General features: G+C 42.6%; 1 protein-coding gene across 15 annotated transcripts in view; it reads left to right on the forward strand.

The window, feature by feature from the left end:
• DGKI (diacylglycerol kinase iota) overlaps nucleotides 1–12006 on the forward strand; it is a 463467-nt gene that overhangs the window by 213026 nt on the left and 238435 nt on the right. For 12 of the 15 annotated variants that reach the window (XR_010842070.1, XR_010842071.1, XM_059074881.2 and 9 more), the window contains one exon: nucleotides 2586–2651. Coding sequence is in view for 10 of the 15 variants with exons in the window: in XM_059074881.2 (XP_058930864.1) it covers nucleotides 2586–2651 (66 nt within the window). In the remaining 5 variants the exon portion in view is untranslated. Of the gene's footprint in view, nucleotides 1–433; nucleotides 677–2585; nucleotides 2652–12006 lie in introns of those variants that run through there. The other 3 variants (XM_067042063.1, XM_067042064.1, XM_067042068.1) reach the window with 3 other exon arrangements.

Raw genomic sequence — 12006 nt, forward strand, 5'->3', positions numbered from 1 at the left:
TTTTGATTAGAGCTGTCACTAGCTAAATAATTCCATGAGTCAGCCATGATTTCTCATAGGTAACTGCATCAAATTCTTCCAATGTTTCCCTCCTTAAATTCTTAAGTTGAGAGTCATTAGGTGATTTATAATCTCAGTAAGCAGAGAATTTCTCTTAACATCAATGATACTGTTCATTCTCCCTCAGCTTCTGCTAAACTAACAGCAATTATAGTAAATTTTTCTATCTCTCATAATACTGCCTGACATTTTTATGTATTCAATATTTCCACTACTGACTGTCATTGAAATCATTTATTGAAGGAGCTTGAACCTGATGTTTCAGAGCAGAGGAGAGGCGCTGTAACACAGTGCTGCCAGCCTGCCTGGGTCTGAATCCTTGCCCTGTCCCTGACATTTGAAGTCGCCACTCTATACCTTAGTTTTGTCATCTGTAAAGTGAGGACGATAATGAGAATTCTAGTCCAACCCTCTGATAACATGCCCTACGATGATGTAAACTGGGATAGAGTACAGCTAGCAGTTGGCCCCAGGCCTCCCCAGGCCGTGTTCTTAAACAGGCAGCGGGCTAAAGTGCTTCTCACTTGAGCGGGTGGAAAGCTGGAGTGGCCCACTTCACCTGTGAAGTAGAGAGATGGAGGGTCCGATATCATCATCCCCAGGAGATGACCTGAAGGTATGGACGCTGATAACTGAGCAGGTTTCTGGACTTGCAGCCGTAGGCCCCCAAAATTGTTTATATTGATATTTAAGCTTGGACAGACAACTGCCATCAGTGGGGCACAGCCCAGTCTTCTGAGTTTGTGGGAGAACCCAGTGACATCGCCCCAGTAACATGATTTATTTTCAGAAGAGAGCTCCAGAATCTTGGACACCTGTTATGCCCGAAATTAACATTCTAGTTGCTTAATACTGAGGAGGTAGGAGTGGGCTCCAGTGTTGGGGGATTGGGGGGGGGTGTATGCCATCCAGGGAGGAGCCAGGGGGATGGTAGGGGCACTAAACTGCAATTTATCAACCAATATAGAAATATTTCAATAATTTACCAACTCGGGGTTTTACTAGTTCTTATCAACTAAACAGCATCTATACTCATGAAAATTCTCATGCAAATGCACATTATTATTACATGTAAGGCATTTAAAAAAGTGCCTGACAGTGTTAGTAGTCAAGAAATGTTAACTATTATTATTAGCTTCTTTCTGAGAACAATGTAAGAATTGTGTCCTTGTTTCATTAAACTGCCACAGTGCGAAAAGCAAGATAAAAACTAGACTAATTAGTGGGACCATTATGCTTTTTTATATCTTATTATAGTTAAAAGACCATTATTCCTCCAGGATCTTTGTTTAGTTTTAATTTAAATTGGTTTGACGTTAGGAAGAGAAATAGAGGTGACACTTTGGAATTGATAATGCTAATGCTTGTTAGAGGTGTCTTTGTCACTCTGAATTTCATGCCTTGATATAACATTTTCTCTTCTCGACACTGATCTGTTTCCTGTGTCCCTGTGTACTTAGAACAATGCCTGGATAGTAGGCATTTGGTAAGTATTTGCTGAAAGACTGAATATATGGTAAAGGGCCTATTTTAAAGGGAAAGTATGGATTGTGGCCTGACAATACGCATGTTAATTTCAGGTAAAGTATGTTTTCTCAGAAAAGGGCAGGAGAAAAACATCAGCAAATATTTTCGGTGTATTGGCCTGAGAGAGATGAATTGTATGGAAGTTATTAGGGTTTACCTGTACCGTTAGGCCTGAAGACCACCTTGTCTCTTGTAAAGTATCCCAACAGCTGGGGTGACGGGTGCTTCTATTTGGGAGGAAAAGGACCTTCCATGTTTCCTACAGCTCAAGCCAAGAATAGACCTTGGAAGCTGATCTCATTCAGGTTATCCAAGGACAGTTTAAATACAACCTCGTTGCAGAATTTCGCGATATGCCCACATCTCTTGTCTTTGTCATCAGTTTCCTTCAGCTTTTCTCTTCCTTCACTTTTGCTAGTGAAAAACTGTCACCATGTAAGTCCCGAATCAGGAGATCTGTGTCTTTCTGAGAATTTAATTTCTTTAAGTTCTTTCTGACTCAAGTGTTTAGTACAGTGCATGCCTGGCATTTATAAAGCATTAAATACATATTTATTTGAAAAATTGGATGTCTTTGTCCTTCTCTCCTTCACCTTCTCATTTCTTTAAGGATATTTCTTTTACCTGCCTCGGTTACCCACCCTCCCCCCCGGCCCAGCTCAAGGTCACAAATCTGCACAGTGTTTTACTCGATGAAAAGCAGAGTAATGGGAATTCATTATGGCCATTTGTTACCAGGTAGCCACAGAGGGGGAGGGCATGATTAATGGTTTCTACAGATACAAAAGGTCACTGAGGATGGAGACTTGGCTTCATTTTCCCAAGTGGGTTCAATGTTTATTGTTAAACAAATCACACATACACATATTTGTTTTTGTGCTTAGATGGGCTTAGATGATTGTTCGCGGAAATCTTTATTCTTAAAACATTAAAAAAAAAAACCCTAACTTTGGAGTTTGGGAATTGAAACATGTTTATTTACTTTTGTTTTCCCACAGAATTTTGTGCGTCATCACTGGGTACACAGGCGTCGGCAGGAGGGAAAATGTAAGCAGTGTGGTAAGGTAAGGGGCCTGCACCCCCCCGGTCATCGCAGGAGGCTCCTCAGGCCTTGGCAAGCACCCAAGGTAGATGAGTCCAGTCACCCGGATCCAGGGCTCAGGACGTCCCTTCCTTTCCCAAAGGCCTCCCTTCTGTAGGTCCCCTTCCCTTAAGAGGTGTTTTATTTGTTCTAGAACTCACTCAAGAAGCAGTGGTCTCCATACAAGGAATTAGCACGTTTTAAGAGAGATGGATGGACTTTTACAGTGAATTTCATTGTGGATAGTTTAAAAAAAGGATACCTCCTATTTTGTTAAAACTCCCTCCTGAGGACTGCTGGCCCATCATACTTCTTTGAACACCAACAGAAAGTCAGTAGGTTGATGAGCGATACTACTTGTGTTGATATGTTATGGTTGAGCAGAAACGGATAGAAGAACAACATGGAAGCAGGAAACGTGTTGCTCTCTTGGGATATTATCCAATTCCTGGAAATTGGATAATTCCCTTCTCATATGTGGTGATTTATGTCTACTCTCTAAGTATGACTGGCTACAGACCCCTCAGGGTGCAGGGCCACTTGGAAGAGTGAGGTGCGGATCTGACAGCTGCATGCTCTGTAGATTCCATGTTATTGACCCTAACAGATTTGGATTATGGCTTTTTCAATGTACAAAGATCTACTTTAGGAATGAAAGGATCCTCAGAGAAAGTTAAACTGGTTGGTGGTGAATCCTACTACAAAGATTTCTTTTTAAAAAAATTACATAGATGTAAGCTGGTCTCAATAAAGCAAAGTTTTGATTTGGTAGAGAGCAAGATAATTGGGGAGAGTATATTCCTCATCAATTCATTTCTAATTTGTTTATTTATTCATGTGACTCTTTTGGGTCAAACACTGGGGTGAGCTGACCAGTATGGCATTTTTGACAATAGAGGGAGGCAAGGAAGTTTTGGCTGCCTGAGTAGTGTTGAGGGCGAGCGAGACATGGAAAAAGTTTGATTAATGTTGCTGTTTTCCCAGTGCCTGAAAGGGAAATATGCTGTAGCCATTGGTTACCAAGCTCTTCTTTGGAAGGTGGCACACTTTAGTCTCAAGGGTATGGGCTTCCATTATAACTGGTGTTATGTCCTCCAGTTCAACAACAGTGACTCTCAGCTGGTTCCTTTCTAGCCTGGAAAGAGGACAGGCAAAATAGGTTAAAAGGGGGAGGAGGTAAAAAGAAGAGGAGGAGGGAGGGAGAGAGGAGGAGTTGAAAGTTGCTTGCCAGCCATTTTACACGGCTGGGAAGAAAGGAGGTCAGCCCTCTACCCTCACGTGACCCTCCTTCACTGGCTCCGTCTACTCCTTCCCTGTCTGCTGTTGCTCTAGGGCTTATGGATTTTCTCTTACTTAGTGGACTGTAGACTGTCTACAACTTTCCCGTAAGAATGTGTGCATGTGTATGCATAAGAGAGAAGAAACGGGTAGGCATGGCCAATTTTGAGGTCAGAGATGTGGACAGTAGGAAGGACCTGGATGAACAGGTTCTTCGCTTTGGAGAAAATACCTTCACTGGACAGCCGAGTAGCTGGCACCACCTCAGCAACTTTCAAGCCATAACAGATTTGGAGGAATTTTATTAAAAGAAAATCAATGAGTATTATATATCTTGTGACAAGTATTCCCTAGCGTCATATTTCACTCCCTTTTCTGGCTTGTCTTCTGTTGGCATGGTCAACCGAAGGGGAAGAACTGGACACCCTGTACTCTGAGTTGCTGTGACCATGTCTCTCTTCCTGCCCCGTGTCCCCAGGCAGGCATCTCAGAGCGCTCACAGCTCGCTGCTCATCACAGCTCTCCGCAGGGCAATCTGTGAGCCCAGCTCTTCACGTAAAGTTCCCATAATAGTGTAGTGTTATATTCATGTCCTGTGTTTATAATCCAGCTGCTTATGGATTCTCAGAGACTCAAGCAGTTGTGGCATGTGATGGTCTTAAACCTGTGTCTCCTTGCTGGGTAATAAATAACCCTTCTTTGGAGCCTGGCTTCTCCCCTGGATTAGAGGAAGACTAGTGAGTGACTCTCTTTCCATTTGCAGATTAAGGGATTGAAGATTCATTTCAGACTTTGGTGCTATGCATAGTTTTCATCAGTACAGTTGGTTGTACATTCTTACATATCCAGAGATTTCTAAACCATTCCCCATACACACACACACACACACACACACACACACACACACACACACAGACTTCTCTATACACATTATTCCATAATTTATCCATTGGGATGGGGTAAGAAATACTTTACTTAGCAAAAAAAAATGTTTAAACCAGTGGTTTGAAAACTTTGGGGGTTATTAGTGAGTGTTTGTGGTTTCACTTTCTACTTTTTAGAATCAACAGTAAATATTTGAGACTAATTAGAGACTAATTTTCTCTCAAGCCTTGAATATGCGTTTGGCTGAGTGTGTGTGTCATATAATGAATATCAGATGAGACAGCTCGTGATGCAGTCGCTCAGTTGCTTTAACAGTCACTGACTACCAGGCTGCCATGTTTATTACCATCATGTAGTTTTACATTGTTTTCGTTCATAGTCCTACATTATGAAAGAGTTAAGGTCCAGGCAGTAAAGAGCTGTCACCCTCAAATTATGTAATTTGATAAGTGTTTAATAAAGAGAATGTTTAAAATGTGTGAGCAGGAAAGAAACTACAAGGGATAGTGAAAAACTCGAGGCTAGTAACAGCAGGGATCTGTGGTCAAGTCAAATCTAAAGGGGTCATGAGACTAAGTCATGAGACTTAGCCAGCCTGAGGTGATCTACCAGCTGGGGGAATAAATATCCCAACTTCACTCACCTTCAGTCTCCAGTGGCCAAACCCAATAGAAACCAGAGCACAAGGAAGGGACATTGTTGAGGCAATCCATAAAAGTTAACATTTTACAACAGGACACAGGGTAGAGAAAGATGGAGAGTGGATGCGGAGGGACAATGGGATTGATCCAGCCCATATTTAGTGTAAATCTATACTTGGCCAGTGGTTAAAAGCAAGCTGCATACTTATTCTGCAAACATACCTCTTTACTGATCTTCACCACATCTACACAATTGCATTCATTCAATCGAGATTTATTCAACACTGAGTTACCGCTAGTAGTACTTTAAAAAAATCAATATGCAAAGAAAAAAGATAGTCATGATTATAGCTAATTTGACCTTTTATTTTTAAAGGAACCATCCAAACCCAGCAGTATGGCAATTGTGGAAATACGCTTGTCAATTGCAACTTGAAATTTTATCTTTTATTTCTTCATTTGGAAACATATATAAAAGTTATAAAATAAATGAGCTAATTTTTTAAAACTTAAAAATTTTTAATTTCAAACATCAAATCATGAAAGCAGTTTTTAACACAACAACACATAGTCTAACTTTGGTCTACATTTCTGATGTCTTCCAATTTCCTAACCAAACATGCCACATAATTATGAATTATCTATAAATTATATGTACTTTCATATATAGTTAAAGTAAATTAAATTGCAGGTAGCACTAATTAAGTGGGAAAATGTCAAAACTACTCTTTATTGGAATGAATATTGTTAAAAATGAATTTAAAATGAACTTGTGCAATAATTGAAATATACGCATCTAAAGGAAGTATCCTTAATGGCATTTTTGTATTGCAAAAATGGCACAAATGATTTAAGACATTCCATGGGGGTGTGGTTGAGATATGGATGAATAGTGAAAGGGATTAGAGAGTCTAAAAATAATGGAAAGTACTGACCTGGAGCTTTGGGGGATGTTTCCTTCAGTAAAGAAGCACCATTCTTTACTGGTTTAAAAATGTGTGAGCCCTGGAGGTCAGCTCTCAAGAGGCTGTGCAGAGTTAGGAACAAGGAAAGGAAGTTCAAGGGTGAGGATCCATTCACTAGTTAGGCAGGTTTGGTTATTCGCCTGTCTGTATGTTTGTCCAGATGCCATTAGCCTCAGGAGGATTGTTGAGAATGTAAAGTGGGTAATACAAGTCCAAAGAAATCTAGCCTCTCCATGGAGCCTGTGCCCACATAGCTGCTGGAAGCCTGGCTTGTCTTTCTGTCCTTGGATGAGTATCAAGGAAGGAGATAAGTGCCGCTACCATTCTATTCCATGCTTCTATGCACTTGACTCTGTTAGATTCCTCATATAAGTGGTATCATACATGATGTAGAATTTGTCTTCCTGTGTCTGGCTTATTTTACTGAGCATAATGTCTTCCCCATTCATCTGGGGAAGGGGAAATGCAGAGGTACAAAGGGCATGAAGTTTCAGTTATGCAAGATGAATGAGTCTTTGAGATAGACAGCATAGTGCTTGTAGTTAAAAATACTATATTGAATACTTGAAAATTTCCTAAGAGGGTAGATATTATATTAACTGTTCTTATCACAAAAGATAACAGTAACCAAGGAGGGCAGGAGGAAACTTTTGAAGGTGATGGATATGTTTACGGCATAGCTTGTGATGATGGTTTCACAGGTGTATACTTGTTTCCAAACTCATCAAGTTGTACACATTAAATATGTACAGCTTTTTTGTATGTCATTCATACTTCAAAGTGGTTTAAAAAAAGGGGGGATAGGGGCCGAAGGCTCGGAAGCAGAGTGTTCCCTGTGGTCTCCAGGTGGTTAAGTCACTCAGTTCTCACCTGTAGAGACATTTTGCTACTGCCACTGCTTCCCTAGTCTTTGGCCTGGCTGGTGTCCTAGTAGTTACAGCTAATGTGATGCTCTAGTCACTCTGGTCCCTAATGCTCTTTCTTCAGAAAAGGCTTTGCAAGTGAAGGCGTGAGGGCTGTGCAGGAGGAGGAGTTGAACTGCAGTGCAGCCCCAACAAAGGCCTCAGCCAATCCCATAAGCACCTGGAATAGCCCCTCAGAGTTGCCCTGCCTTGACCAGTCATTGGATGTGGGCTGTCCTTGGCCAAGGTGACTCTTTCAGGCTTAGGGCAATGCTTAAGGATGGAAAGGTGACTCCTTGGAAAGCCGTCAGCCTCCAACACTCCTATCAACTGGGAGAATGAGCTGAGTGCCTCAGGCCCGCAGCAGTTTTCTGGGTGGAATATCAGCATCTACTACAGTCCGTCCCTTGTGCTTCTCAGAGTCACCTGCCTCATAAAATACATGTTCGGAAAAGTTCCTCGGCAGCTGGTCTTAAGTCTGAAACTGATATTCATCGTCTCCTTCCTCAACCACTCTTTCTGTAGTCACCTTACGCTCAATTAACTCTTCTTGTCCAGGTGGTCATCTGTTTGGGCTCTTGTGACGGAATACCCTAGATTGTGTAGCCTAAAAGCAACAGAATCTTATTTCTCAGCCTGGAGGCTAGGAGTCCAAAGTTGAGATGCTGGCAGATTCGGTTTCTGGTGAGAGCTTACTTCTTTTTCATAGATGACCATATGCTTGCTGAGTTCTCACATGGTAAAAGGGACAAGGGAGCTATAAAAGTCTATTTTATAAGGACACTAATCCCATCATGAGGGCCCCACTCTCATGACCTAATCACCCTCTGAAGACCCCACCTCCACATACCAACACATTGGGGGTTAGGTTTCAACATACGCATTTTGAGGGGACACAAGCATTCGGTTTCTAGCAGTCACCTACTTGGTGGAGTGACCAAGACCCTTACCCTACGCAGTCTGGTCCCCTGGTCTTGGCTGTTGCATTTGTCTATTGATCATCAAAAGTTTGCAAAGAATTAGAAAGGATGCCCCAGTGGATAATCTGGGTGCCAGATATTTTCTTACTGCCTCCATTGTCAAATAACTATCCCCCACCTAACGATCAGGATCAAGACAGTGACTCCTTCCTGTGCCTGCTAGTCTCTTGACACAAAGATGCCAAAGTAACTTGGTGCAGTGATAGTTTAAGGTTTCAGGTCCTCCTGTTATCCATGGTGGAGATATTCCCCATCTGGTATTCAGACTCCCAGAACCCAGAGTTGTGGAGAAAGGAAGCAGAAATTCCCCTAGTGGGCCAGTGGGAGTGATAGTAGGCAGGGCTCCTCCTCCTCTCACTCCTTGGTCTCTGCACCCATGTATTTTACCGTGGAAACACAGCACCATTAAATGATCATGAGTTTGGTCAATATACTGAGACTAGAGGATGGTGCTCATAGGATACCCTCTCAAAGCTGAAGCCCAGGGCTTCCCTGGTGGCACAGTGGTTGAGAGTCTGCCTGCTGATGCAGGGGACACGGGTTCATGCCCTGGTCTGGGAAGATCCCACATGCCACGGAGCGGCTGGGCCCGTGAGCCATGGCCGCTGAGCCTACGCGTCCGGAGCCTGTGCTCCACAACGGGAGAGGCCACAGCAGTAAGAGGCCCGCGTACCGCAGAAACAAAGAAACAAAAAGCTGAAGCCCATGTCACATCTTCAAAAGACCTTTCCATCTCTCTGTCAGGCTTGTAGCTTCTTGGTGGTGTGGGATGTGGTAGGACTTCCGTATCTCATGGCCATATGCCCACTCCTGAACCTCCATTTCAGGAATACAAAAATGTATTCTTTGGTCTGAAGGTGTGGTATAAGATCCTGTGTTGGTGGGTTGAACACTCTGTAAGCCCTTGCTTAGTAGCGCTGACTGAGGCCCTGCAGGAGGAAAAGGTAAACCCATACCTACAGTATGTGTTGATTCCCGTCAAGGTGACTTGCTCCCACTTCCAGAGTGGAAGGAGTGTTCAGTGTAATCAATTTGCCACCAAGCATCTGGTGGTTCCCATTCCGGGTTGGCGCCATATTGAGTGTTCAGCTTTGGTGTCTTTTGCTGGCAGGCTGGACAGTCAGCAGTGATAGTAGCAGTGGTGGTAGTAGAAGCCCATGCTGCTGGACCCAGCCGTAGCATTCATCACTGCCATCATGGCTACTCCACTTCTGAGCCCATAGTGCTATGGATAGCTCATGACAGCATGTGGGGTCTGAGTTGTTATATCTAAGTTTTTAGTTCTTACACCGTGAGTGCTCTGTGGCGGGCATTAACGTGCGGTACAGTGATCTTCACCTTATGTTCCTCCATGTGCCTCTTCCCCTGATCTCCTCTTTCCTTCCAGGCCCCTGATCAACTAGCCAAGTCATTCAACACTACCTGTAAGTCATTATATTTTCTTATATCAGGCTACTTATCTTTTCACAGAAAGTGGGGGGCCAGCTCCTCCCCCTGAAGTTATGTCCCTTGGGAGGATTTCTTCTCACTTCTGTCCCTCAGGACAACTCCCGAGTAGGCTTTAGTGAAGTAGTAGTCTACTTTTGGCTTGGACTCATGTGCCAAGTTGACCCATCCATGAAGCTATCACACCTTTTTCCTTCTCTTTCAGATGGTCATAAGGGGTCCCCATATTTCCATAGGTGTGAGTTGAATGAGAGGCCTAGTAGTATAACAGTGGATAATATGGGGAGTCTGAGCTACCTACTCATGTGTCTTACTTGTGTTCCTTGGTACTGCTGGTGCCAGATCCCATATGTTCCCATTTAAATGTAACCATGAATTGCAGCTGGGCCCACACAACCTTATGACTTACGGATCTTACAGAACCCAGCTCATGACTACCTGGTGATTCAGGTATTCCTCCACCATAACATAATAACATACCAGGTGCTGGTTTTTGAAAGATATACAAATCTCTCCTACAGGTGGCATGACCTCATTTCAGAATCCTAGAGTCTATGTTGTAATTCTCCTATTGGTGCTTGTCATAAACTTTATAGCGCATCTTTTCTCCTACCCAATGCCTCTAATAGCATGGGGCCTGCTGCAAGTGACAGGACCTACTTTCACTGCAGACTGGACCCACTGCAGAGTTGTTTCATGTTCTGTGCTCTACTCTAAGCTGGCCGCATTTAATATCATCCAATAAACGGATTGAGGCAGTATTCCTAAGTGTGGAATATACTGCCTCAGAATTCAAAGAGATCTACAGAGTACCGTGCTTCTTTCTTAGTGGTTAAAATTGTGAAATGCAATAATTTGTCCTTTAGATTGGGCAGGATATTCTAGCACGCCCTGGCCCACTAAACCCAAGAAGCTTCATTGAGGTGTGGGACCTCTGATTCTTCATAGGGCTTATCTCCCCACCTTCTCTCTCACCAAAACCTCCAATATACTTGCCACTTCTTGCTCATCCACCATAATATGATACCTTTAATATGGTGGACCAAGTGGTATTCTTCAGAATGTTCATATGGTTCAGGTTACTTTGCACTATATTTGGATAAGATTCAGAAGAGTTAAAAGCCCTGGCACAAGGCTGTAGAAGTACACTGTTAACACTAACAAGTGAATGCACATGGTTTTTGATTGTCCTTTCAGAGAGGGAAGGAAAATAATTCATTTGCTAAATCGACGACCATAGGTCATATATTCAAGGCCAAAAGATCCCAAATTTGACACAGTAGCTACAATTAGAGTATACTAGGTTGCATGTGTGGTAGTCCAGCATTATTCTCCACTATAATATCTGGTTTTGTAGGAGCCCAGCTGGTGAATTAAATGGGGATATTTTGGGGAACACCACCACTGCCTCCTTTAGTCTTTAAGGGTGGCACATAAAGAGATAATTTTTAAAAATAAACACAATAACATTATCATAACATACAAAATTAATCATTTAATACCTATTACTTATGAGAATGTGACATTGGTTTTGATTTAGATATGACTGGGAGGGTGGTTGAGTGTTTCACTTGGGCTTTCTTACTATGCCAGCACTTATGCAATAGGCCAAGAAACCAGTATTGGAGTTCTGCCAAACTCCCAGCATGTTCAGTTATAAAATTAGGGACCAGGGGAAATAACCCTGCTGGTTTGTGAAGACAGTAGACTCTCTATAAACCATCCCTGATCCAGGACTCTTTTTTTTTAAACTGGACTTCATACATCCCTACTCTAGTAGGGGACCATGATGCTGCTTCATACACCAGTGCTTGGGTATACATGTTGACCTGGACTCTTGTCCAACAGTCTTTAAAATATTTGGACATTTCTTTCTCCCCATTGTACAACTACCCAAGTAAATGGACCAAGTGGATCCTTTTAGATAGAGTCTGGGGAAATGTTGCCGTAGACTCTTGCTATGATGTTGTAGGATTCTCCTGGGAACTTGCCCTTTGGGTTCTATCTTTGAAAACTTCCTTTAGTCCAGAAATGGGGCAAAATATCATGACCCTTTATTGGAGCATTTGCCCTCATATTTCTTGATCCTGCATTCTTGATTTCTTTTTATTGTATCGATTAATACGTCTTTTATCTGATGATCTATCTTGCCTCTGGGAGGTCGTGCTGTATTAACCATTTGGTCAAGCCCCCATGGTGGGAACTCCGGTCTTGCAGTAATTGCATCCACCTTGCTTTAAT

Source organism: Kogia breviceps, chromosome 9, assembly GCF_026419965.1.
Source record: "Kogia breviceps isolate mKogBre1 chromosome 9, mKogBre1 haplotype 1, whole genome shotgun sequence".
In the NCBI taxonomy this organism is placed as follows: Eukaryota; Metazoa; Chordata; class Mammalia; order Artiodactyla; family Physeteridae; genus Kogia; species Kogia breviceps.